The 27548-nt window shown below is 41.3% G+C and overlaps 2 protein-coding genes and 1 non-coding gene across 12 annotated transcripts in view; 2 read left to right on the top strand and 1 right to left on the bottom strand.

Moving 5' to 3' along the window:
• Positions 1-187: 187 nt before the first annotated feature.
• On the bottom strand, positions 188-19159 carry LOC109038214 (ethylmalonyl-CoA decarboxylase). 7 transcript variants are annotated; one of them, XM_019053225.2, is made up of 4 exons: positions 19113-19159; positions 4218-4405; positions 2840-3073; positions 188-1115 (listed from the first exon to the last, which is right to left on the bottom strand). In XM_019053225.2, exons 1-4 carry the CDS (start codon positions 19142-19144, stop codon positions 679-681), a joined length of 891 nt encoding a protein of 296 aa, XP_018908770.1. In that variant the 5' UTR covers positions 19145-19159; the 3' UTR covers positions 188-678. The 7 variants fall into 7 exon arrangements, with proteins under 7 accessions (XP_018908770.1, XP_018908778.1, XP_018908797.1 ...); XM_019053233.2 differs by lacking the exon at positions 19113-19159 and adding an exon at positions 4955-5065; XM_019053252.2 differs by lacking the exon at positions 19113-19159 and adding an exon at positions 4860-5043.
• Positions 5283-5354, top strand: TRNAE-UUC (transfer RNA glutamic acid (anticodon UUC)). Its single transcript has one exon. It is a non-coding gene; the product is annotated as a tRNA-Glu (tRNA).
• Positions 19160-19352: 193 nt separating the features above from the next.
• LOC109038162 (transducin-like enhancer protein 4) overlaps positions 19353-27548 on the top strand; it is a 180658-nt gene continuing 172462 nt past the window's right edge. The window contains exons 1-2 of one of the 4 annotated variants that reach the window (XM_072297155.1): positions 19353-19541; positions 20658-20922. In XM_072297155.1, the coding sequence (XP_072153256.1) occupies positions 20866-20922 (57 nt within the window). In that variant the 5' untranslated portion in view covers positions 19353-19541; positions 20658-20865. The other 3 variants (XM_019053134.2, XM_019053146.2, XM_019053141.2) reach the window with 3 other exon arrangements.

The following is a 27548-nucleotide window of genomic DNA, read 5'->3' as shown; positions in this document are numbered from 1 at the left end:
GAGACATTTTTACATTTTGTAAGGTTTACAGAGGGGGTAGCAGTTTCAAAATCTCTCTTTAAATGCTGATAAGATGCCCATCAAGAGCATTCAAAGTTGGAAAATTGATAATTGGGTGTTTTACGAATGGCCCTTCAGATGGCTCATCTCCGGAGGAGGTACTAAGAGTAGGAAGGAAAGAAATGTCTTGTATAAAAATATTTTAATTTAATAAATAATATGTGTATCACAAAACCGCTAGTGAATTGAACATCAGGAGTAACAGGTTAGTGAGTGCTACCGTCATCCTCAACGTCATGAAATAACTATAACCTGGAACGCCAAGAGGCTTCGACCTTTCAAGGCTTGTAGAAAGTATGGAATCATGGACCAATAAGTCTTCTGGGAAAATTTTGGACATCTGGGAGTTTTTTTTCCACATTCACAAATAGGTCATTGATTATGGAGACCCTCTGCTTAAAGATCAGCACTTGTAGATGCTTACGGAGCTTTAGGTACAATCCTTAAGATGAAAGATGGTCTCAGCTAGACTACCGTTGGTCCAAATAACTGCCGATCAGAGAAACGAGCGCACCTGGGCTATTATGGGTACTTCTCTCGCAGCCCCTCTCAATTACTTCCGTTCTAAGATTTTCAGAGCCCCTCTGCAAAAGAGACACTAAAATCTTCATGATTCCTTCACTTGTGTTTTATAGCCCTTCGAAGCATCTCTCTGTTTGCAGCGCAGCCCCACGTAGGCGCAAATAACCTTTGCTCTAGTTCCGTAAGTGCTCTATTTTTTTCTGAGCAGGCACTGAGAGTCAATTTTATAGCTCTAATAGACTCTTTATCAAATTTAACCTTATCTTGCAACCATACATTAACGGAATCTAATGAATCTATTTGACTATCAACTAAATTTATGCTACAAGCTTCATCACAACTTAACAGTCTTGCAGATAAAAGCAGGTCCAGTGCTTGCCGTGAGCCTACAATGTCGACCAGGCGCAGGAGTCCACCCCAAGCTGGTGCTATACCCATTTTTGAATGAACGAATCCAATCTTAGTGTTGGGCTCATTAGACATGAGTCGGTAGTCACAGGCTGTTGCTACTTCTGCTCCCCCTCCGATTGCCCCTGGAGCAGAAAAAAAGGAAAATTGAGATTGACAATTGAGAATTGGAAATGATCGGAACAGTTTAACTGGGGGAAAAATTTTTTGTGGGCCAGTTTGAAAAAACTTTCATTTTAATGTTTTGAATTTATACTGCCAATATTGCTCATTAGCAGTGCTTAATAAAAAATGAACTTCTTGAGCAAATTAGAATCAATGTTGTTTTTGCCTCATGTGCCATGGGCTTCTGAATCCGCATGGATTTGATTCTCTTTAGAATTGCTGTGGGCAACAGTTATAAGATATAAAAAATTTATGAGGCAATTCAAATTCTTAAAAAATGCCTTTCAATGGAGGAAAAAAACGTCCTTTGTCATTTATGATAAAACGCTCCTTAACAAAATACCAAAATCAGCAGAAAAGTGATACATGCTAACTATAAGTTGCGAGGCTCATAGGGGCGAAAAATTTGGAGAAACATCAAATTTGGTCAGACAAAGCCAAGCTGGTTTCCTAGACTGTGCGTTTGAGTCTCTTAGCACTTGGGTATTCAGATTAAAAATGGTTAAAGAAAATTTTTTGAGAATTTGAAAATCTGGACGTTGCCATGCTGATAACAGGCTTTCTGCTCTCCAGGATTGAGGCAAGGATTGAATCACCCAACTGGCAACTACCAAAAATGGTGACGTTATACAAATGTTGCAAAAACATGGCTGCAATGTTGATTTTGGCAGTACGCTGTGACGTTTTTACAACCAACCACTCATTGCTTTGGACACCTGTCCACTCATCACCAAGAGATCCACCACAACCCTCGACAATATTTTGATGAAGCCGGTGCATAGTTTAGAGTTCATGTTAAGGACAAATGATTAAAATGAATTTTTAAATTAACTCATGTCCAACAAACCTTGATTACGAGAAATAAAAAACAACTACAAACAACATGGTGGACACAGCTCACTTGACATTTTCAAAGAATATAAAGTCTTACTGTCTTGGGTCATTACTTGAAAAAAGGAACTCATTCCATTCAACTTCTTTCAAAATTTTATTAAAATACAGCCTTCTTTCCCGAAATTTTAATAAATTTAAGTAAGATAAAACAGTCTCATTTATAAAATTCTGGGTTAACTTAAGGTGGCTGCGTCTCCCAAATAAACTTGCAATTGTTTCCTGTTAAATGGATGCACTTTTTTAAGTGAAAAAATCAGGTAAACATAAAATGATTCTGATTCAGTATTATTCTCAGTAACATTTTTTTATTATAGTGGGTGCAAAAAATAAACGATTAAAATACATTATTATGTTGGTTAATGAAGAAAACAAAAATATTTTTAGATAAACCTAGTGCTAACAATTTATATTTTTTGTGCCCATGTGGTATTATCTAGCTGATGATTAAATTAGTGTGTGCAAAAATAGAAAGCTCCAATGGCTGACAGTGTGTTAAAGAATTTCTATACGGCAATTTCATCAATACTTACCTATGGGCTAATAATTGCCCTAAGATATGTTAGAAATGTAGAATAATTTTGTTCTGTGCTCCAATATTATAATTAGGAGTCCACTAAGGTAGTTGACTTTGATAAATAGCATTGAAGGCAAAAAAACTACTGCAACTGTAGATAAATGTACAGTTGTCAAAAGTTATTCAATGAGCTGGGTCAATTTTGAAATTTATACATAATGTGCACTATTTCCTTTGTAAAAACTGATGAAGAATGATAGTAATTTGCAAAATTACCTGCGCCACTGATGAAACAGACACTGATGAGAGGTAAATTTTTCAATTTATTCAGCGTATAATGCATTAAAGAGGCCATTTTGAAACCACTCTCAGGATTAGCGATCTGCCGCACGACGTCTAAATCCCCACCAGAGCAAAAAGTTCCTCCAGCTCCACTTAGAATTATGCCTTTCCCATCAGTCCACTGTTCCAAATCTTCAACTATATGGTAGAAATCAACCATCATCTTGCCTGCAACCAATATCGGTCCTACTTCTTCAGGTGAAATTTACAAGGGTGCAAAACGGTCCAATTCTACAAAACAAAATTTATCAGAACACGATACCAACTTCAGTACTGACAAGAGCTGAAACTTCGTAGGAGAAAAGAACATTGTTGATTATTGTACCAGGAGCTTGAGTCCACGCCAGATTGGTTTAAACCAAGGTTCAACACTGTTAGAGCGAGACAGGAGATCTGTCATTTTCATTCTTGCATTGAAACTAAATTCAGAAAGTGGGATGGTGGATGTTCTGTTTCTTTCTATTGGCACTGAAACTTATTTGGCTTAGACTTCATCATACAAATATTACAATGTGATCCCCACACATTGAGAAAGTTTAAGCTTTTCTACCTGGACTATTATATGGGTTTAGAATTGGGACTCTTGAACAATTTGAAAAATTTGCCCCTAAAGCTAATGGGGACTCAAAATAGGAAATTTTAGCAGTTAAAGTTGTTCTTCATCCTAAAAATCATTTTCCTCATGAAGTTATTCTCCAATATAATTGACAATAGGTTGGATATCCTCATTGAAAATGATAGAATTTCGACTGGGTTATTCCTTTCAATATCGATGGTGAAACTTCCAAACCATGTATGTCGATTTGCTGGGTCGTAGACTTCCTGTCGTACTATATTATTTAGATGGCAAATTACTCAACATCAATTCTTTCAAAACTCCTTGATTTTTCTTCTCTGTGCAAAGAAAATTCCAAGGAAATTTCAAGGAAAAATGTTGATTTGTTTTCTTTCAAAAAATAAAAAGGGAGCAGAGATTTTGAAGCACTGCAAACAAGATACGTTGTTTGGGAGTTTCACCATCAATATATTACCAGAGCTCAGCGAGCCAAATCCTAACTCCATTTATACTGAAGTGAATACCTGGAACAAAATTGATTTAAGAAAGTCTGTACAGGAGTATGATAAAATGTATTCTTTGATAACAGGCTAGATTGCATTTTCATTCCATAAGTAGTAATGTAACACCTCCTCCTTTTTAAAGACTTCCGTGGAAATTTAATAGACCTAATTCATTTCAGCTCTGGTGATGCTCGTGAACTCACTTAAAAGGTCAATTAGAAATAGGTACCTCAAATTTGCAAAGGCTTCTTACCACTGAGGCAATTCTTCTTCTTCACTTGATTGAGAGTGACATGAGCTATGCCAGTCTCTGAATTTTTTATCAAATCCACACTTCCTTCGCCATATCTACTGAGCCACTCGACTATATCAGGCAGCGGCGTTGCAGGTCCATTGAAACCGTACTTTTCGACCACATTGAACTGATGGTGAACCATTTTCCTAAATAAACAAAACTGACTTTGACAAATACTGTTCTTGAAAATTTGCCAGTGACAAAAATTGCCAATCATAGTTCATTAGCTGCAAAACTCCCAGGGTTTCATTGAATAATCATTGTAGACAAGTACTTAACGAATCCTATCCAACCGGGACTGTGTATCATTAAAAATGCGATAACTTTCGCATGACAAGCACATAATTTCCATACTCATTTTTTATTCATCACTGTAGGCAATGAAAGCTAAAAGAAATGAGGTCTCAAGGAGATTATCTATCTACTTTCCTGGAGCCTCGAAAGGATACCTAAAGAAAGGCATCAATAGATTTAGGTAAAAGAATGAACAGTGCAGTACAAGACGCAGAATCTCTCGTGTGACATTTCGTGGGAATAAAACAAACCAGGTTCAGTTCCTCCTAGGAAAACCTTGGCTGAGAAATGAAATTATGAATTGACCTGCGAAGAAAAAATTCAACATAACATCCACTAATTAACTCAGTAAATACTAAATAGTACAACAAAGAAATAAGGGAGTACTGAAGGAGACCAACATTCTTTAGAAACTTTTTACGATGAAAAATTAAATCAAACTAAATTTTTAGTGATAAGAGATAAGGCCAGGCCGAAACAATAACAATGACATAACCTCTTTCAAAGCTACCAATGAAAATAATAAATCGATATATATCGCTTTTCTGTGACGTAACACCAAGTGTGTGATAAGACAATGCTAATTATGTGTTGCGAGAACTGGCTGATTGCAATTTGTCTACTGAGAGCTATTTATAATTAATTAATTAGCTAGAAATGTTCAATGTCTGGCCACATCAACTGCTCATGAGAGTCATGTACTGTAAATTTCCCGCCCACCAATACCTATCCGGTATGGTCTAGTGGCTAGGATACCTGGCTTTCACCCAGGAGGCTCGGGTTCGATTCCCGGTACCGGAATATAAATTTTATGCGTCCCATACTACTACCGCTTAATTTTACTTGTTCATCATGATTAATGTAATCATTTCTGTACCACGTTCCCACTTTCGTCCGTTATATTTTAACCTAATCTCTTACATGAGGTATCTAGAATGCTGGAGCTGAAATCGTTAAACTCCTTTCAAATTGGACAGTATTATATTTTGTCATGTTGTCCCGTCGTTTAGGATCAAAATTGGTACATACAATTCTAAACTTCCTCCTTTTTTAAGATTGACGATGGAAATCATAGTGGTAATGAATGAACCCAGTAGGCGCGGACGTGTTAAGTGTTCTGCGGCGGGAGTAGTATACCTTTTAGTTTGCAGGAGTTTTATCCGTTGGCGTATACTGTTAGGTACGTGTCCCCATGCGCATTTCAACATGCCATGTTTCTGTACACTATCACGTTTTACACGCCCGGTAATGGTCATAATGGTTTACGATCGACGTACCGATTCACGAGAGCAATGTTGCGACAATATTGCCAGAAGAAATTATAATTTAGGGTGGCAACTTTGCAGACGAAAACTAAGCACATGAGTCGGCTGGTAAGTTCATATTATTTCTGAATTAATGTACGTCAAAATTTTTGTATCACCACACAATTTGCTTCATAGGTAGTATGTGTTGAGAATATTTCATAAGGGTGCCGGATAAATGGCTGTTGGGAGAGTTTTAATGTAAGTAAAATACTTATTGTTAGCTGTCTGTTAAACATGGAATTTTAGTGTATCTACCGTTATTAAGCGACTGAGGAGGGAGGGGAGTGAAATAAAAATAATACAGCTTACAATTAATGAAAAAAAAAAATTTTCCTGGAGGAACCAACACTCAGTTAGTAGCACTGAAGTTTTTGCTAGGGTAGCCCAACTGTAAATTCAAGCAGAAAAAAATAACATAAATAAATAAATGATATAAAGTAGGAAGTCGCAGGCGCTAACCCTCCCCCACCCTAATTTACATGATTAGCGAAAAAAATGTAACCGAATCCAGGGCCGGATTAAGAGGGTGGCCACATGGCGGCAAAATTAGAGGGGCGGCAAATTTTGCAATTTTTTTAAATGCAGGTACAAAAAAATCGGATTCAGAAAAAAACACAAACAAGAAAAGATGACAAAATCTCTCATTTCCTGAGAGTTCATTAATTTCTAATTTTGTCGTATTTCAGTGATACAAAAGACTGCGCATCTTTAATTAGTTCAGTTAAGAGAGAAACCAAACACGTAATTTCGCCTACATGGAGCGCGCCGGCGCGGCGCAAAGAGAAATGATGACGAGGACTTGAGATGATAAGGAGAAGCTCTCGACGCGGCAGTCGGCATGTAACACAAATTAGCGCCTACGAGACTGCATGAATACTTCACGCATTGCGTCAAACACAGTACGATCAACAGCGGTCGGCGCGGCGTGAAAAGCACAGTGCCTACAAGACTACACGAATACAGCACGCATTGCGCCAAACACAATGTGGTCAGCGCGGAACGGTGGCGGAAGTTATAATTATTAATCCACATTTATGTTTGTTCTTTCTTAATTTTTTAGTTCATTTCTTACAAATGAAAGGCCTTGTCCCCACAGAGATAGGTTTACGGAACTGAACTTTCGCGCGAAGTTCCGTGAACTTTTGCTAGTAGTGTTGACAGGGCTCACGCAAAAAATGTGTCCAACACGAGTGAACGCGTCTTATGCACCCTTCTCCCTCTGGCACGTTCACTTGATGGTTTTTATTGATGTTTCAAAATGAATGAGAAGAGGGCGGCAAAACACAGGCGGCCCATGGGCGGCAAGTAGGTAAATCCGGCCATGACCTAATCAACTAAAGGAAATGATTAAAATAAGTAAATTAAATTAAAGTTATTAAGAGTGAACCACTGGATAAAGTAAAAAATTAAACGCTTCAAGATACCTCATCAAAATTTTACGTAATATACACTAGAAACATCGAACATTTTCAATTTTTAATTTTTTTCTTTTCATATTTTAAATTTTTTAGTGAGAAATCATTTTTTCTCAGCTTGTTAGTCCGAACTCCCTGTAATCCTCCCCAAAATCAAAATCTACTCAAATTAATTAAGGCACAAAAGCGATAACAGTGCAAATAATGAGATAGAGTAATTACCGCAGTTTCCATCTCATCTAGTGCCTTGCATCAGAGTAGGAAGGATTTTTGTGGAACCTAACTTCAGTTGTTTATGCAACGACGATTAAACTTAAAGATCGTTTTCATTAACCGATTTTAGCTACGTTGATTTTTTTCTCTTGGTGTTCGCGCGGGCGAGAATTTTGAATTCATTGATTTCAGGTAATTTTGGCAATACTAGCTAAAATCTTTTCACAAGTTGCTTTCAAATGTTTTTAGCCCTTGAATGCTCAAGCCGGGTTAAATTGACCCGAGTGCTCACTAAAAACACGTGCCCCGGGCAAGTGGTAAATTTAGTGAAATACAGTGATGCAAATTAGTGATATAAACTATGTACAAATCGCCCGTCATTCTTAAATGAGTTAAGACAAGTCGTAACAAAGTAAGATTACTGGAAGGTAATATATTAGATAAAATTTGTTAACTTGAGTTTATGAACATTAACCTTTGAAGTTAAAAAAATTAATTAGTTTTCGTAAGTTAACAAACAAAAGATTTAGTTAAATATGATATTATTAATTTGTCAAAAGTTAGGATATTAAATCTAATCTTTAGTTAAAATTACAAGACAAACACCTAAGTAAACAAAAATATATCAATTACACTGATAAAATGATAAAACTAATTATCTTTGTCTTTAAGATTGAAAATTTTTGATAGAAAAATTTACTAATTAACCAAAAATTAAAAATTAATTAAAATTCAATTACTTAAAAATTTAAATAAATAATAGTTAGAAACAGAAAACGGTGAACGGAAGAACAGTGGTCGGCACAGACGAGCTGTGGAGATATAGGTCTACGAACACATCTCCGAAAAAGAGAATCTGTCATTAAATTAAAAAGGAAGAGAAAATCGAGTCTCAACCCAGCCAAAAGTAGGAAAGAAGTATTCAGGCCTCGTTGTTTAACTTTGCGCCCAAATCGGAGCGACAGCCCACCAGCAAAGCCAGCAAAACAACATGGAGTGGAGCATTGGGAGTTCAAGTCTCGCGCTACCGCGCCTTCAATTTTGCGTACGCAACACGGGCATCCATCAAGTACGAATAGTTGTATCTCTGCGCCGTCCCAACCCGAGTCCTTTTTTTTTGTGCTCTATTTCTATATTATATTTGTTTCCTTTGTCTTATCTGCAGTGGTGCTTACAGAGCTACCGCTAGCTATTTTGCAGAAATTGAATTTGAAGTTTATCTTTTACATTGAGTCTTATGCAGGAGCCAAACTTTAAACCTCTCTTTCTCGGTTCGATCCCGATGTGGCTTGGTTCCTTTCTGTTTAACTCCGTCCTATGAAGAGTTCACATCTCGCGCCATCGCGCCTTCAATTTTTCGTACGCAACAAGGACATCCATCAAGTACGAATAGTTGTATCTCTGCGCCGTCTCTACACGAGTCCTTTTTTGTGCTCTATTTCTATTTCATGTTTGTTTCCTTTGTCCTATTTGTAGTGGTGCTTAAAGGGCTCAACGCAGCCGAAGATAGGAAAGACGTATTCAGGCGTCGTTGTTTAGCTTTTTACCCGAATTGGAGCGATATGTGCACATATGTTGTTTTTAAAATGGTCAAGTAATACTACTTCCTTATTGCAAAATGTACTTGCGAATCGGCTCATGAACATTTAGACTTAATTCTGCGATGTGGAACTGCTATTTCTAACTCATCATTAAAAGCTCATCCATCTACAGATGGACATTTGTGGCATATGCGTTATTTCTAAATTAAGGTAGAAAAAGTTAATACATATTGCAACACGAGGTCCAATTGGCCTCCGTGCGCCGAAATTTTCTCTTTTCGTGACGGGAGAGTCAGTGCTCACACCATCGAGAAGGATTTTTCCATGAGGAGGAAACTCGCCGTTAGGTGTCTCTTGTGCCTACATCCACGGGGAAGGATCGACTGTCCCAGAAGTGTTTGGGGGGAGGGGTAAGGGGTCCTCTCCCGGAAAATGTTGTAATTTTGAAGTCGAAATAGAGCAATTTTAGAGCATTTCCAGGCAAAAGATCGTACGTGCTTCAGGTCTTGTAGGCATACTTTTTGTTTCCATCCAACCTTATTAGGTGCAAGAAATGACCCTAACGCCTAACCATACAGAGATTTTCATTGCATTTAAAAAGAGGAAAAGCAGAGTGAATTGACACCAAATATTCGCGGAATCTATATTGTTCTGATCAAAAAATTAAAAGGAAGGAAAAGTGTAGTTAAACTAAAGATTCACAAAAGGAACAGTTCGCAGTATGGAAAGCATGTGCTCTGTGAGAAATTGTCATTTAAGAGTAAGAAACTTTACAGGTTCAAGGTTGCATATACTTAAGGTATGAAGGAGTAAGCCCTAATCGCATAAAATGGCCGTGCGAGGCAACTATTCATTCGGCGCGTCGCTCTACGTCGCATCAGTAATCCACGGATCTTCAGAAAAAGTAGACTCGGTTGTCGGTTATCACAAAAAGCAGGACTGGATTCCAAAGCGCACATAGTTGTATAATATGTAAAGAGGGCGCACGTCCCTATTAAAGTGCTATCCCGTGGCCGCCAAGAAGTATCTCTTCACGGTGAAGGCGATTCTTATGCATCGTTACTATTACATGGTAAAAATTATATGAAGCTTACGTATTTACTCGCTTATCTTCGTCAGTCTTCGTGCTGCTACACTGTGAATCAGATTTTCAAATGATACAACTATTCGACCTCCGCGATCATGCTAGGAAGTATCTTCTCCCGATGAAGGCGTTTCTCATGTGTCGTCACTCTCCATCAAAAGATTAGCTGAAGCTGAGGCGATCGCATTTACTCGCTTATCTCCGTGCTGCTACACTGTTGATTGGATTTTTTAATGGTACAACTATTCGGCCTCCACAGTCACGCTAGGAAGTGTCTATTCCCAATGAAGGCGTTTCTTATGCGTCGTCCCACTTCATCAAAGGACGATCTCAGCGACCGCATTACACTCTAATCTACGCTGCTACACTCTTGATTGGACTTTTGAATGATGCAGCTATTCGGCCTTTGAGGTCTAGTGCCATCTCTGCATAAGCCTCTTATACTAATGTTTTCGAAAAGAGACGCAAGACGCCACGCCACTAATAGACACCCTCTTGCTCAAAAATTAAGCCACTGAGGGTGATTTTCTATCTAAAGAGGCGCCCTTTGCATTTGCCTCCATAGCAATGCTTTTTCATATTCGTCTCCATTTTTTCTGCCCCTCTCTCCCCTCTTTTGTCTCCCCCATTTTCCTTCTCTTTTTTTCTTTCTCCCTCCATTAACTTTTTGCCTTTTTCTCTTTCTTCCTCTTTCTCCTATTTCCTTTTTCTCCTATTTACTTTTCTCTTTCGTCCTCTTTCTCCTTTTTTCTTTTCTCTGTATTCCTTTTTCTCCTATTTCCTTTTCTTTTTCTCTCTCTTCCTCCTAATTCCTTTCCTTTTTCTTCCTTCCTCTCCCCTCTCTTTTCCATTTTGACAACCAAGGCAATGATGCTCGTTGTTCCGCCGCGCCGCTCCTACATCGCTTCACCCTCCCGACGACATTGCGGGGGAGGCAGGGGCAATCCTGAGGACAAATCTAAAAATTCAACTATTATAGCAGAATTTCACGAGGTGTTAAAGGGGTCCATTCGTCCGCGAGGGTTTTTTTGGTGAGTTGTACCTCGTGAGCGCCTCGCCTCTCCCTCCCTCCCTCTATAAACCCATTTATTAGCTGGAACAGCTCACCGATACAAGCGCAAATGCACTCACACTGTCTCAGCACGGCTCCTAGCTGGGTGCGGGCACGGCACGGCGCGGGTGGTTCCAGAGCGTGCAGTGTGCATTCTGGTGTCATTATTTTCGAATTAGCCGCCAGATGGAGTACCTGCATTTAATTCCGATCGCGACCGCGTTTCCCCTCTTCTTCCTCCCCCTCCCCTCCCCCTTCCCAGTGCCGCACTTATATTTAAATGACTTAACAGATTATGAATAATCACCTCTAGATGGTGTGTAATCATTTAATTTGAGCGCGCAACTCGAGCGTTCCCGCCAGTTTTGTTAAGTTCCCGACTACACGTTGGACACTAGGTGTTGCTCTGACCTGTTTGATGTCGGGGGGAAGGTCCAGCCCATTTTGTCACCCTGAGATTCATCATTCGTGCACGGAGACGCAACTTACCCGAAATTTTATCCTATAATAAATGCCTTTTAAAGAAGTATTAGCCCCCCTCCCCCCCCCCCCCATCATGTTCTTTCAGGCCAGTGGCGGTTTTCGCTGATCGACTGTGAAACTCCCAGACTATGTATCTCGGTTTGCACCGTTGCAGACTTCCAGCCATACTTTCTTTAATGAATGGGAAACTACTGCGAGGAGAAAATTCTGTGAAAACTTCAAAGAATGGTGTTGACTTGTTTTCCTTTAAAAGAAATAAAATAGGGCCGGAGATTTTAAAACACCACAAACAGGATACGTGGTTTAGGAATTTTACTCTTGATATGTTGAAAACACTCTCTTTAAATCCGTTAGGTGCATGGCCGGATTTACCTACTTACCGCCCATGGGCCGCCTGTATTTTGCCGCCCTCTTCTCATTCATTTTGAAACATCAATAAAAACCATCAAGTGATCGTGCCGGAGGGAGAAGGGTGCATAAGACGCGTTCACTCGTGTTGGACACATTTTGTGCGTAAGCCCTGTCAACACTACTAGCAAAAGTTCACGGAACTTTGCGCAAAAATTAAGTTCCGTGAACCTATATCTCTGTGTGGACGAGGCCTTTCATTTATAAGAGAAGAATGAAAAAAATTTGAAAGAATAAACATAAATGTGGTTTAATAATTTTAACTTCCGCCGCCATGCCGCGCTGACCACACTGTGTTTAGCGCAATGCGTGAAGTATTCATGTAGTCTTGTAGGCACTGTGCGTTTCACGCCGCGCCGACCGCTGTTGACCGTACTGTGTTCGACGCAATGCGTGAAGTATTCATGCAGTCTCGTAGGCGCGAATATGTGTTACATGCCGACTGCCGCGTCGAGGGCTTCTCCTTATCATCTCAAGTCCCCGTCATCATTTCTCTTTGCGCCGCGCCGCGCGCCGCTCCAAGCCAAATTACGTGTTTGGTTCCTCTCTTAACTCAACTAATTAAAGGTGCGCAGTCTTTTGTATCACTGAAATACGACAAAATTGGAAATTAATGAACTCTCAGGAAATGAGGGATTTTGTCATCTTTTCTTGTTCGTGTTTTTTTCTGAATCCGATTTTTTTGTACCTGCATTTAAAAAAATTGCAAAATTTGCCGCCCCCTAATTTTGCCGCCATGGGCCGCGGCCCATGTGGCCACCCTCTTAATCCGGCCCTGGTTGGGTGTCGATTGTTGTTGTGGTAAGCTGTCTCACCTTGAATTAATTGTTTAATTTTGGGATTTTTTTTCACAATAAGATTAATAACTAACTTTGGACCCAAGATAGAGTAAAATTGCCCCGACGCATGAGCTGCTTGGCCTGGCAACCTTAAGCGTTCAGGCAGGTCCGCCTTTTCCGTGGGGCTGGGGGGTGTCCTCGTGCCCCCATACCTCTCTTGCGATATGCCCGCCGCGCCCTTTCCGCCCCCCCCCCCCCCCCCCCCCCCCCCCCCCCCCCCCCCCCCCCCCCCCCCCCCCCCCACCAGTCCCACTGCCCCCATACCTCTCAAGCGGATATCACCCCCCCCCCCCCCCTTAGCCGGCTTACTGTATCCGCCCTCAGAAGTTCAAGGGCCGTCGCCATTTGAAATGAGTCGGTGCGACTCTGCGCAACATGAGCTACATCCAGAGGCGTGGCGTGCTTTGCGATATATCGATTGATACGCCACTCAAACCTCAAACCTATGAAAAAAGATCGATTATTAGGGTGTTCGCAGCGAACACCTTAGTAATCGATTCTTCACCATAGCTTCAAATGGAGAGATATCGATAATCGATCATTCACGCCACGCCACTGGCTACATCTCTTTGGCACTGAAAGGTATCCCATAACAGAAACTGGGATCAGTTCTAACTCTAACACTGAGCTTTCAAAGCTCGTTTCTGGACTTGAACAACCGAAGCTTACGCTGCTACAATTCACGAGTCTTCGAATTTAATATTGGTATCTGTCACTCTATTAAAATAACCGCTGCATGATTCCGGAACCAGATTTTGTAAGCGTGACGTGCGGTGGTTGTTTTTCGGTGGAACTAACGATGAAGATTCACTCCAAGTGACGATTTCCGGATGGCATCGTGATTGGAGACTGAGTGAGAGAAATCGAAAACGGAGTAGTTTTTGCAGGAGACAAGCAGCCAACAACGCAACGCGGAACACAGGTCCCATGGAGCTGAAAAAAGGGAGACAGGTGGGATATGAGCCGGGAATCTTTTGTCAGGTGAGACGGAGACCGGAGAGGGGGCGCCGAGATGAGTGGGGGGGAGGGGGGGTGCCGGGCATCTCAAAGCACACTGCCCACTCAACCACAACATAACAACAGACATCCAGCGACCCAGCGTCAGCGTATTCCTCCCTTTTATTTCTCGGAAGGGACTTTATCTGCTCACTATCACAAACACGGTGATTTTACAAATAGAGGTGCCAGCCGAGAGGGATCCGACCTGACCCTGGTAAATACTCGCGCCCCTCTACTCCCCTCTACCCACCGCCTCCATTCTTCACTATCCCTACTCTAAGTGAGGAGAGTTGCGGAGTTGGATTTATTTATTCTAAAATAAACTAATAATTGATAAATTTAACCAAAAGGAGTTAAAAAACACCAGGGCCCTATTCTGCTGTGCTAAATAAAAACGCCGTATGAACCTTCAGGCGTTGCCAAATTCCCTTCGATAAAATTCGAATTTATCGGAAAAGTTGTCGTTGCCATTCTTTTAATTTTTCAGACCGTGTTGTTCGCAGTTTAACTTAAAATATCTGTAAAATTTTAAAGAAAAAAGTTCATAATTTGCTTTAAAATCACATGTTTTATCGGTGTAAATACACGTTCAAATATCCGCTGATTCGATTTACGCGAAGTCACTTCAAACAGAGAGAATTGCAATGGCTGCGTTGTTCTCTGAATGATTCATGAGTATTAAGAATGAGGCCAAATGTAAATCAACAAACCCGACCTGAAGGAATTCGTATTTTCGAGGGACAAATGAATAACTCCTGAGAGCGTAGCTAGGGTGGTCCGGGGAAGGGGGTTCGCATCCCTTATTCCACTAGTTGTGAACGTTCAGGCAGCCGCCCAATACCATGAGATTCCCTTGACGGATAAATGGGCCATTTGGCCTTCAATTAAACGTGTCTAGTTATACCCTAATAATAAATTTCACAGAAAAAGTGCAACACTCGGCAAGAGTATGTGTCAAACTACGCATGTAGAATTAATTTCTCTCAGAAATGTAACTATTCTTATTCGGTCAAGAGCTTTTGTATTTTACATCGGGTTCGTATTTCCATAAAAGGAAGGATAAAAAGAAGAGAAAACCTAAATTTCTATGTTATTTAAGTTTTCGTGGGGGCAATAAGGGGGGGGGGGGGCAAAGGCAAACCCCCAACCTCACTTAGTTCCTCTCATGTTAACTGGGAACGGGCATGGATCCGAACTCTGCTGAGGTGTATCACAAGTCCACCCGTCCAGACCTCGAATCATCGTAAGTGTTGAGTAGCGCCTGAATGGGAAGGGGTGGGGGAAAGAGAAAGGAAGGGGGCGGGAAGGAGGGCAGCAGCGAGGGAAGAAAAAGATCACAAACATTCCTGCGTCGTTGGTGCGCAGAAAGCTCTCTCCACACGGTCAGCTACCGCAGACCGTTCGGTTTTACGAGTGTGCCTGCGGATTCCGAGGTGTCCGCAGCCCTCCCCCTCACCCCCCCCCCCCCCTTGGTGTACGTCATGACTGATTAGAGGGATGATTTTGGGTTGGACATCTACTAAAAAACGAGGAGTGTGAAATTTCAAATGAATTATTTTTAAATATTTAGTGGGGTAGATGCGACCTCACATTCTCATCCGAAGAACATGTTCCTAGCCTATTCATGAATTTTGAACAATTCATGTTAAATTTCATACAATTCTACATTTTATTATGGGTCAACAATACGTTCCAGAAATGGGGATGTAAAGCCACCACCACGGGCGTAGCTAGGAAATTTCTCTGGGGGGGGGGGGGGGGCATGGGACCACCTCTCGTGGTGAAGAGAGCGGGGGGGGAGGTGAGGAATGGAGGATCCCGTTTTTCTGGGGGGGGGGACGAGATTCTGGGGGGGCAGGCCCCCCCAGGACCCCCCTAGCTACGCCTATGGCCACCACTATCCTCATCAAAAATTGAAAAATGAATGTAAATACAAAAATTCGACATATATCACGGACTCACAAGTGCTAATGAGTTTATAGGAAGGTTACCTTTTATTAATGCGTGAAAGTAAACTGTCCTCGTTTAAGGAATTTTAATATCTTCCCAAAGTATAGCACTATGTTTCCGTCATCAGAACTATAAAACTCGAGTTAAAATGGAAAAACGCAGGCCCACTTTTAGCGGTGGCGGTTAGTAAAAAGAAACGAATAATAAAATTGTAAGGTCGCATAAAATCGTTTAAATATGGGCATTTTCGACAGAAAGGGCAAATTAAATGGAGAGAGTTTATAGTAAAGGTCTGAATCAAAAATAGCTGCAGAATGCATTTAGGGCTAAATTTTCATAATTTTCCAGGGGGCCGAGTCGCATCCCCCACCCCCCTCACCGACGACGTACATTTTAGGGGGCGCACGACAAAATTTCACTCAGGGCTCCGATCAGTGGCGATGCGGGAATGATCGATTATTGATATGTCCCCATTTGAAGTTGTGATAAAGAATCGATTATTAACGTGCTCGTTGCGCACACCCTGTTTATCGATCCTTTTCCATATGTTTATAAGGTAGACCCATCGATACATCGCGAAGTACGCCACGCCACTGGCTCTAATGATGCCAAGCCCGGGCACGGAATAATGCCGGACATTTCCGCGTTCATTTACCAGCATCTTTTAAAAGCACAGACGATACTACAAGATACTTGTAAAAAATGAGGACCGTATCAAGGGAAATCTGATTCACAGAGCTGCTGCGAACTGGAAAACATGATACATTTAAGGGGTAAGAGACATTTTTTGGGAAGAGGAGCCCGCCTAACCTTTCGTGTGCTATGTTCCCCCTCAAACTTTTCCCCTCCTCTGCGTATTTTTCTAATTTCGATAAGCACAAGGACCGCCTATGTTCAGAATTTCAGGACCTTCGTTTAAGTCGTCATTTTGAAACGAAAGATGAGCTTTAGAAAAATTCTCAGAGGTAATTTAAAATGATCGTTTTTCGGAATGTTTTCGAACTGGAGGCCAGTTTAGAAAAAATCAGATTTACGCACAATTTTCTCAAAGCTCCCTTTTGATTGAAGATGGATGCCCATGCAGTGCAGGGCCGAGTTTAACAGAGAAAAACAAGGCACACCAACACACCGAACCAAAGAAAAAGAGGTTAAACTTTTATTCCTCCAATAAGGCTCATTGTCAAGATTAGAGGTAATATTCAATGCCTTTTTACCATTCAAAATCTTTTTTCCCGACTTTGAATTCCTAACGAGAAGTTTCGGCGGTCAAGCTCAAAACTACTCCTAACTCACAATTTCCCAAAATGTGACTAGGTTCACCCAGTTCAACTGGACCATGGAGTAATTAAAATGCAGCCCGAACATTACTTATTGTGAGTGCGAATTTCCGATTATCTGTGATCGCAGCAGCAAGCTTTGATTCCGCTGAAAAATTATTCGCAACCCCCCTCCCCCCTCCTCTGTTGCAATTATTCTGGCGAGCCGATTAAACGCCGAGTAATTTCATGTTCATTCCAGGGCTTCGAAATTTCGAAAAAGGACGTTAATGAAGGAATCCTCTCTCTAGCCGTATTATTTGCAGCGCATTAACATTCAAAACAATTTCAGCTCGCACGTCTATTTTCATTCAGGTCGAAACGAAAGAATTCGAATTAAGTTGGGGAAGCTAATTTGATGGACTCGACGTAGCACAGCCAGTAATACTCCACGTGGAATCGCGGCGACTCGTTGCTAGGCAACCACGCTCGGGAATCTTGTACTCGGCAGTCGGCGGCGACTCGGGAGCATCGTGAGTGGATAAGCCACGCCCCCCTTCCCATTCAACTCATGCTAGAGCTCTTCAACCGACGGTGTGCGGCGCATCCCATTGGTTCCGGACCCCCGAGGATGCGCTCCCATTGGCCCGCGTCGCGAACGATGCGCCTTCCACGTGGAATAATGTTTTTCACAGCAGAGAAAAATAGGTTGTAGTATATGTTTGGGTTTTGAGTTCCCCTTCTAGTGATACCAGTAATCAGAGAAGTCCAATCTAAGGGGGTGAGCGGGCTGTATTTGTGAAAACCAAGGCTTTTGCCCTTAACATGAATAATGAAGAGAGAAGGAGAAACTTTGCGGTGTTGAAAGATGGAGGAGGCGAGAAAAGCGAGACCGAGAGAGAGCAATGTTTGAGCGAGACAAATAATTCGGGACTGCTCGCCGTCGGTTCTTTATTTTCAGCACTCGGGGATGGTAAAATATACTGGCTCCTTTGTGATATTGGAATTCCAGAATCAGACAGCAACCGAAGGAGGGAAGTAAAAAATAAACTAGGGAGAACAGTTCAACGAGGCAACGAGAGCAAATACCGTAAATATTCGTCCACGAGCTTAGATTCTGCATGATTGGATCCTCACCGCAACTCTCTAAATCATACTTTACATTCGAGACATAAACGGAACAAATGAGGTCTGTTTTGTTAGCATCTTGTTTTGAGAGACAAACCGGTGGGGAAAACATGTGACAAGAGCCTCATGCCTTCAGCGACCTATTTTTTCTAGTTTCTTTCTCCTTTTTTTCTTCAAATTTATAATTTTTGATGAATCAAATTCCTGATCATAAAGGTCCCTGCAAAAATCGCTGGAGCTTATATTAGACTGTGGGCGACAGGTATATAAATCCAAAGTTGTACCTAAAAGTAGCTTCAAATGAATTCGAAACTAGGCACATGGACTACGAACAAATTGTTCGACCATTGGACCATTGTCCGGAACAATGGTCCGAGGCTACGACTCAGTGCCCAGTGAAAATGGCAAACAGCATGACAAAATGATATGCCATCCCCCAAGTTCATGCATGAAAACATACAACCACCTGTGTTTCCAAAAATTCCACGATCGAATTTTTGGACGCTTAGTTTTAACACTCATAGATACCTTCTAATCTTTATATTTTGAAAAAAAGAGAAAAAATGATGCTACTCGGAGATTTGCTCTCTAAATTAAATTCTTAGACGACGCACCCAATTTGCAAGCGTTTTAAGCAGAATGTTTCTAAATTCGTTCGCAAAATTTTCCTCATTGAATATCCTCCTGCTGGCGAGTGGCGTTGACATTAAGAAAGCCAAAACGCCTTCAATTTTTCGTTTATGCAACACGGTCATCCTTCAAACACCAATAGTTGCATCCAGGCGCTGGCTTCCATGTAAATATCATTCTTTGTGGCAAGCGGAGTTCATATTTCGCAAAAAATGAAAATACGGCAAAATATGGACTTACTGTTCTTTGACTTACCGCGGCAGCAAGTGTATGTGTGATAATTTCATCGCAAGTTCCGTTCATTTCGTTGGCGGGTGGATATAATTCAGCGACGGCAGCGGAGGTGGCCACGGGTGAAGTGAAGGGTGAGAGGGAGATGATTCGCCAGAACATGATTCTTTTAGCCGATGCCTCGCTTTCGACGCCTGTAACCTCCGTGTTTTCTAATAGTTTCTGTTCCCTCATTGTTCGGTTGCCGGTGTTTTCACATTGTTAACTTGCTTCAGAGGCCCGCGCGGCGCGCCCCTCGCGTCGCCCCGACCCGGCTTCGCTCCGCTTTAGTCGAGTTCAGAGCGCGCATCGGGAAGCATCTTCGCGTCGCATCACCAGCGCTTCCCGCCCGTTGGATAACTTCATTCCCCTCAAAGTTCTAGTGTTTTTAGTGCAGCAAATCTGTGGATAAGTGTAAGTTCTCGACGCATGTTCGATTTCGTCGCTTTCGAAGTGATATTCTGCCTGAGGATTACGGTGTTGAGTCAAGCTCATCTTGCAGCCTGTCGGAATCATCATCGAGATGTTCAGCTCCTGATACGAATTTCAATGTTTCTGCGTGGTACATATTCCTTTGCTCCTGTGAAACGTGAATTGTGTGATCGATCCGAGGTTTGATCCAGCTCCATTGCGAGCGAATTTTGTGAGAAATAGTGTTTTCCAAGGTTGGCCTGCCACCGCGTGTTTGTTTACGTCCATCATGGCGGTGATTGTTTGGCTTACGGCGTGTCGGCGTTTTGAAAATAACCATGCAGGATGTTTTGTACCTAAGAAGTACTAGATGTATAGCATCTAGGTTGCAAGATTTGAAGCTATCAACTATGTCGTTTGTTCACATTTCTGCATGTTTTGTAACATAATTGAATGGAACTACTGTAGTTTCAAACTACCTTTTACTGGTCGTTACATGATTAGGGGAGTCCAAGGTTGGAAATCGTTGCTTTTCAAGTCTCTCGTGCACGCTTATTTGAGTTGATCTATTAGCTCACAATGTGCCCATCAAATATTCAGGCTTAGGCATTGTTATGGATGTCCCCATATTGCTTTTTAGCCCTCATCCATGCTTTTCCAGTTTATATCTATCCCATCATTTTCATTTTGGCTTGACGAACTTAACAGTTCTTCTCCAAAGGCTGGGCCAACTGGCAACTCACACTAATTATCATTTCCCATTTTTCTTGGTGTCCTAGTGCCTAAAGCCAATGCATATTCTTGTTGTTTTTCCGATATGGTTTGAGGTTATGTAGTGTTTGCTAGTCCGAAGTAAGTTGGAGCGAAAATTCTGCCGTTTCCATTTGATGGGACATTAGTCGCAAGGCATGTTTGTGTTTGCATTCTACGTATGTTTTTCATCTCTCACCCTTTCAAACCTCAGATAAGGACTTTGTGTTATAAGATTTCTGATCAGATTAGGATGTATCTTGCAGTCAAGAGGAAAGGTTTGCTTTTTGCCGTATGTAAGCTCATTCAAACTTTAGGTTTAGGCATGCTTCAGATCTTGCAACTTAGTTTAATTGTGTATTCTTACAGGTGGATAATTTTTCGCATTGATGTACCAAAAGAATAAATTGATGCTAGTGCGACAAGGTGTTTAATTGTGTTTGGTACTGGTGTGGTGATATCACTACTTTCAAACTGTGTGCAGTGTATCAAAGTGTTGTGCAAGAAAGGATATAAAAGCCAGTGACTGCAGTTTTCTCGGAGTCTAAGAAAGGATAATGTTTTGCTGACATCTGCCATGTACCCAGCCCCTGGCATGAACGCTGCAGCTGTTGCTGCCGCTGCTCGGCACCCTGTAAGTAGATTTTCCATCTCCGTATCCCACTAGTTTATGTTTTAGAGCTATTACATGGATTTTGCCATACTTACTGAGGGGCTTTTTTTATCTGCACCGCTGAGGATCGCCATGGAACGCATCACTTCCTATCCTGTTCCACTGGCGCGCTCCAGTGGAATGTTTGAACCGCTTTTCCAAAGGTTGAAGCCATTTAAATCGGCCTGAGCTGCGAAGATCCCGATCCATTGCGTTCCACGGATTAAAAAAGCCCCTCATAATGAGGTATTTTGTGAAAGTAGTCTTCTTTGATACGTAACAATGCTTCTGTTTCCGAAGTAAATGTACTTTGCTGAACCCCCGCATCTCTGTACGTTATCAAGCAGTATGTGAAAGAATCATGCTTTCATGTGTTGACATGGAAGTAATCTGATGTCATTTTCAGTTTTCACAGCTCATGATACACCAGAATCACCACTTTATATACCTGGGAAACTCTTGACCTCATCTCTTATAAAGCTGCAAGAGTAGCTTTCCACTATGGAGGGAACCAGGAAGTTTTTAAAGGGGTGGGGGTCTGGGGGGGGGGCACTGAAAGACACTCCAATAGAAAGGATCTGCGGAAGTATCCCAGCTCTAAAACATAGTTTAGGAAATTTCCCCAGGTACATTTACAGAACGGTCGGGGAGGGCCGCCCCTGCAACCCGCAAGGTTTTCAAAAGAGAGTAGTCTTCGGAGCAATTTGAGCTATTCTTACTGAAAAATCGATCAAATTACTTACAACTTCAGGAATGAATACTATGCTCTTACACACTTCTTAGTAAAGCGAAACCTCTCATTTGCATTTCTCGGGAGGGACCATCAGATTTCTGAGGGCATTCACAAGTTCAACCCGTGCTTTCCACAGAATTTTCCTGGATAAAGTTGGGTTGCCAGGAAACTTGGCAGGCGCTAAAATATGACGAATGTATTGTTATCCATGGATTCAAGTGATCAAAATACGCCAAAAACTTTTTAAGACACTCTCAAGTCTGGGACATTCCTGACCATTTTTTATTTTGTCGAGCAGTGTTATCCGTAATAGACACCCTCACAATATCATATTGGAAATGGAATTTTATTTGATCTCGGATCGGGATGAGCGCTTCCACTCGATGATCGTAGGTGTGAAAAGTTGTGGACGTGTGGGCTTGTAATTGGCAGGAAGTCGGTAATTTCACGAGGATTGTAGCCTCCTTGTAGTTGATTACGTGTTCCTTTAAGTAGCTGCTTTCTGTAATTGCTGCCTCCCTTATCACCCTGTCAACACGTTTGTTTCCGACCAACTACAAACGCCGGATTGAGACATCAGAAAAGCTGAGTTTTTCCTCGCTTTCCTCTCCCCTTCGGCTCCGGGTTCCGAGGCAGACCGCTGATGAGACACCTGGGTTGTCATGATTCAATTTTGAGACGATGAGCTCATCTTAAAATTATCAGCCGCCGATAACCGGATTTAAATTTAGTCATGACATAATTAGTGAAAAGAAAGGTTGCTGGGTTCATTGTAATGCTGTCATCCCAGGGTTCCTGGCAGCCTGGCATCTGAAAATTCAGGGAATATACGGTGACCTGTAAAAATCAGGGAATGTATCATGTGTCACTTCAGCATTTTAGAGAGTGTACAACTTCAAAGTGCCTTTTTTTCATAATCTGAATCTTAGAAGGAAGTTTTTTCCTAAGTTTAGCAAAAATCAGTGTAATAAAAAGAAATAAATTTTCAGCGGAAGTTTGGTTCGGGGATCGGGCCAAAATTCTGCTCGTTTCATCCGAGGCACCACGTTCTCGTCCAAACAAAAGTTTCAAAGCTACAAGCGCAACCGTTTAAAATCCTCAGTGGGAGGGGGGCTCCAGACTTGTGGATCATCGTGTATTTAGTCATTGACGTGATAGGCTGCGAGCCTCTGTCTTCGCAAGAGCAAACAGAACAGAGTTTGGAACCTGAAAAAAAAAAAAAAAAAACGATACAGTAATTCGTCTGTTTACATAAGATAGCCATTGTGTTCTTGTCCTGTCCTTTTTGAGTGACTCCAGATATCCTCACTCGAGAACACAACCGACTTTATCTGTATTTACACTCCGATCGATGCAGCTTCATTATTTATTTAGCCTCTCGAACACCCCCCCCCCCCTCCTTCCCCCTCCCGGCGTCTTTCCGTCAAATGTGAATGAAAGGAGAGCACCGTGAATATGTAATTTCAACGTCAACAGTTTCACGAGGGGGTTATTTGGACGTCTCGTCTCTATTTGAAACCTTCGAGTAGGTACCCGTTTAACGGCAAATATTTTCGGAAGGCCAGTCGCTGTTTTTATATTATATCATCCTTATCCGGTTTACCAATGATTTTTTTTCTTCCGTTGGTAGACTGATTTTCCACAAATGGCATCTCGTTTTCAACGCGAATTCATCAAAGGCATATACTTTTAGCTAAAAAGGGGGGATGGGAGAGTTCATCGGGAGGGTGTCGAAATTCCTCGGAAGGATTCCTGAAGTGTCCGATAACGCCCTAAAATTCATCACAATTTAACTAATTCGACTTTTAGTAGGGTATGCTTTCTATAGATGCACCGGACCCTCCCAAATACGGATTTACGCCAAAAGGTCTTTAGGTCAAAGGTCAAGCTCTTTCAGATACCCAGATACATAAACAGTTGACTTCGAATTGTAGAGGGAATGTACCGTCTTATTTCGAATTATAGAGGGAGGGTCATATTTACCTCCCACACTTCGAATTACAGAGAGAATTTTCGTCGCAATTTCGAATTATAGAGGGCCGCACCAGCCCAAAAATTTCGAATCATCGAGAGATTTTCAAGGGAAACAGTCTTTCCTTCGAATTAACGAGGTTTTCGAATTATCGAGGTTCGAACTATCGAGAGTCCACTGTAACGCCCCTAGAATTCACGTGCGATCAGCGATTGAGTTCCGGAAGAATTCTTAGGCTTGAGATTCGCGGTCAAACTCAAAGCTATTCGCAAGTCGTAAGTTTCCGCTCATTGCCTTTGCCTCCTTATTTAACAGAAGTAAAATTAAAAAATCATCAAAATGGTATCCAATTGGTTAGCGAGAGAAAGAAAGTACAGTAAGATAAATGGAAGAAAAGCAGCTTAAAGCGTTCCGTAATGGACACTTCCCTTCTCTTGTGTAACGCACCCACCTTGCAGGCTCTCACCCCCGAAAATCATTTTACAACGGAGGATTTCGCGGCGATATTTTGGTTACTTCCACTTTCTTTTTTTAATATTAGGTATAGAAGAAATCATCAGTGATCTGAAACTTTTCATTATTGCAATCAAGATGCATATTTTTCCTTAAACTATGATTGAAGCGGAATGTCGAAGCCATGCCCTAGTTTTGCGGCGGTATTAGCGCAGCGTGTGCGAGTCATCATCGCAGTGCGAAGCGCCTTCAATCAAGGTAGCGGCAATATGGACATCACCCGTGGTCGAATAGTTATCTCAAGAGCGCCTTCCGAAATCGAAGTCAAATATTGATGGACGCGCGCGAAAAACCAGCTTTTTCTCCGACTTCTGGTAGCCAACGCTCAGATTCGCTCTATGATGACTCATGACAAGAGGCAACTGGTTTAGCAATCCTAACTTAATTTGCCGAAGCTAGTAGCAGTCGTAGCTAAATGCGCACCCCGACATTCACCAGTCATCGTTCGGCGGATTTCATGCCCTGCCAGTTGCTCCTCATTCATCACCAGGTGTAAACGAGCGTTGACATTCGAATTAACTTTCGATTCTCTTGAGCCATTTTTTAAGGTACAGGGTCTCTCAAATGAATCTTCTCTGGAACCGAGAATTCGAGAAGATTTCTGGCCGAGCCGGCAACTCGGCCGACTAATTAATCGCTCGAGAAAAGGAAGGCGCAGGAGCTGACAATGAGCCGACCGCGAAAAAGTCTAATAATTGTGACGAAGCAGAACGCCTCCCTCCTCCCCTCCCTTCCGCCTCGGATGAAAGGGGGGGGGGGGGGGAGCTAAGCAGCGAGACCTACGCTCGATTCATCATGAACTTGTAGTAGTATGGCGTCATTTCCGTAACCCTTAGAAATAAAAATATATTTATCGAAAGAAAAAAAAATATTTCTCAAGAAAAAAAAATATATGTAGAAATTATTTTTCACCCGTAGAAATATTCCTGCTACTTCGAATTTTTTTTTTTTGCTTTGGAGAAATATTTTTTTTATCTCAGAAAAAAAATTCGCCGTAGAAATATTTTCACCGCTCCTGACAAAAAAAAATCTCGAGAGAAAAATATATTTCTCAGGAAAAAAATATATCTCTGAAAAAAATTATTTCTCAGAAAGAAATATATTTCTCAGGAAATTAAATATTTCTCAGAAAAAAAATATATTTCTGCAGAACGGAGTGTTCACTGCTGCCAGCTTGTGCAGGCCGCTGGAAATGATTTCGACAAGGAACGTGGGATGTGGATCGATGGGTGGATCGTGGGATGTGGCGCGAAGTGGCGCGAAGAGTTGAATCTTTCGCGGGAAACTTCCGGCCGGACGTAATAATTGCGGAATAAAACGTCCGCGTTTATTCCGGGGAAATTAGGATTTTTTCAGCGATTGCATGTCCATCCGGGCAAATTATTTTCTCATAACCAGTGCGATGAAGCCAAAAGACACCATTACATATTCTTTCAAACAAGGATAACTAGGAAATAAAAAAAGAATGAATGGAAAGTTTTGATACATCACGCTTCTCTGCTGATCTTTGTCCGGAATTTGAGTTTTGGCAATAAGGAATAAAGTTGAGAAGTCGCAGAGTTCTTTAAACAATGTCCTGATGGATGAATATATCTTTCTTTTCAAGAGGACTATCGTAAATGAAGAGAATGTTATAAAACAATTTCTGAAAATCCTTCTTTTCAAGGAATGCAAAGAGGAAAAAATACAATTCTAGCGAATGCATACACGTTTACTCGTGCTGTGCGCTCTTTTTTTGAAGGCTCTGCCCACACTAGCAGAAAGACTCAGAACTTTGCGCGGAAGTTAAAGCTGGCTACCTCCTGTACCACCAAAAGACGACAAAATTACAAATTACAATATTTATCCTTTCGGGAAATGAGAGATTTTGCCGCCTTGCTACTTTTTAATTTTCATTCTGAATTCTAATTTCGTTTTATCGATACATACATGAAAGCCGCTTTCATAGCCCTCTTTGGTGCTAGGCGACATCCAGCCGCCGATGTCCTCTATCCTCTCAAAGCCCTTCAGAGAGTTTCCACTCCCTCATTTCCTCTGAATAAGCAAAACAAAAAATGCTCCTTTAATTCCTCTAAAATCCTTTATCTTTGTCGATACTTACGTATGTTTAAGGAAATTCCAAAATTTGCTGACCCCCCAAGTTTTAAAAGTCGGAAACAATGCTTTTCTTTTGGGAGAGAGCAAATTTTTCTGAACGAATCACTTAAATTTATTTCTGTTAAATCCTTTGAAACTTTTTGAGTGTCGAACGAAACGTTTAGACATTACCATTCAGGGTTCCGATTTTGCCGAATTTGTGTTCTTTCATTTTTACAGCTTACTGCTCTGCATCAGTCATTTTTACACGCGAATCTGTACCGCTAGATGGCTCCTTACATCGCTGACTTCAAAAATCATTTGAAAATATAAAAACGCAAATTCAGCTGAATTGAAACCCTGAATGGTAATGTCTAAACGTTCCGTTCGACACTCAAAAAGTTTCAAAGGATTTAAAAGAAATAAATTTAAGTGATTCGTTCAGAAAAATTTGCTCTCTCCCAAAAGAAAAGCATTGTTTCCGACTTTTAAAACTTGGGGAGCCAGCAAATTTTGGAATTTCCTTACGGTGATTCGTCAAGCTCAAAAGAAGTGGTCGAACTGGCATGCGATATATCGCATCTTTTAGGTCAAAAATCTCGGCAGATTTTGAATTTTCAGTAAAGAAAAGGACGATAGCCCCTGCGCATGAGCCTAAAGAATCATTCTAAACCTTAAAATCGGCAAAATTCAGAGAAATGAAAGCAGGATAGTGTTTGGAAAAAAACCTCGCATTTGATTCAGCTATCGATTTCGATATCGAATGCGAGGTTTTTTTTCCAAACACTATCCTGTTTTCATTTCTCTGAATTTTGCCGATTTTTGGGTTTAGAATGATTCTTCAGGCTCATGCGCAGGGGCTATCGTCCTTTTTTTTGCTGAAAATTCAAAATCTGCCGAGATTTTTTACCTAAAAGATGCGATATATCGCATGCCAGTTCGACCACGTCACTTGAGCTTGACGAATCACCTTAAACATACGTAAGTATCGACAAAGATAAAGGATTTTAGAGGAATTAAAGGAGCATTTTTTGTTTTACTTATTCAGAGGAAATGAGGGAGTGGAAACTCTCTGAAGGGCTTTGAGAGGATAGAGGACATCGGCGGCTGGATGTCGCCTAGCACCAAAGAGGGCTATGAAAGCGGCTTTCATGTATGTATCGATAAAACGAAATTAGAATTCAGAATGAAAATTAAAAAGTAGCAAGGCGGCAAAATCTCTCATTTCCCGAAAGGATAAATATTGTAATTTGTAATTTTGTCGTCTTTTGGTGGTACAGGAGGTAGCCAGCTTTAACTTCCACGCAAAGTTCT

Source organism: Bemisia tabaci, chromosome 1 (genome assembly GCF_918797505.1).
Source record: "Bemisia tabaci chromosome 1, PGI_BMITA_v3".
Taxonomy (NCBI): Eukaryota; Metazoa; Arthropoda; class Insecta; order Hemiptera; family Aleyrodidae; genus Bemisia; species Bemisia tabaci.
This window is presented reverse-complemented; position numbering and strand designations above follow the sequence as displayed.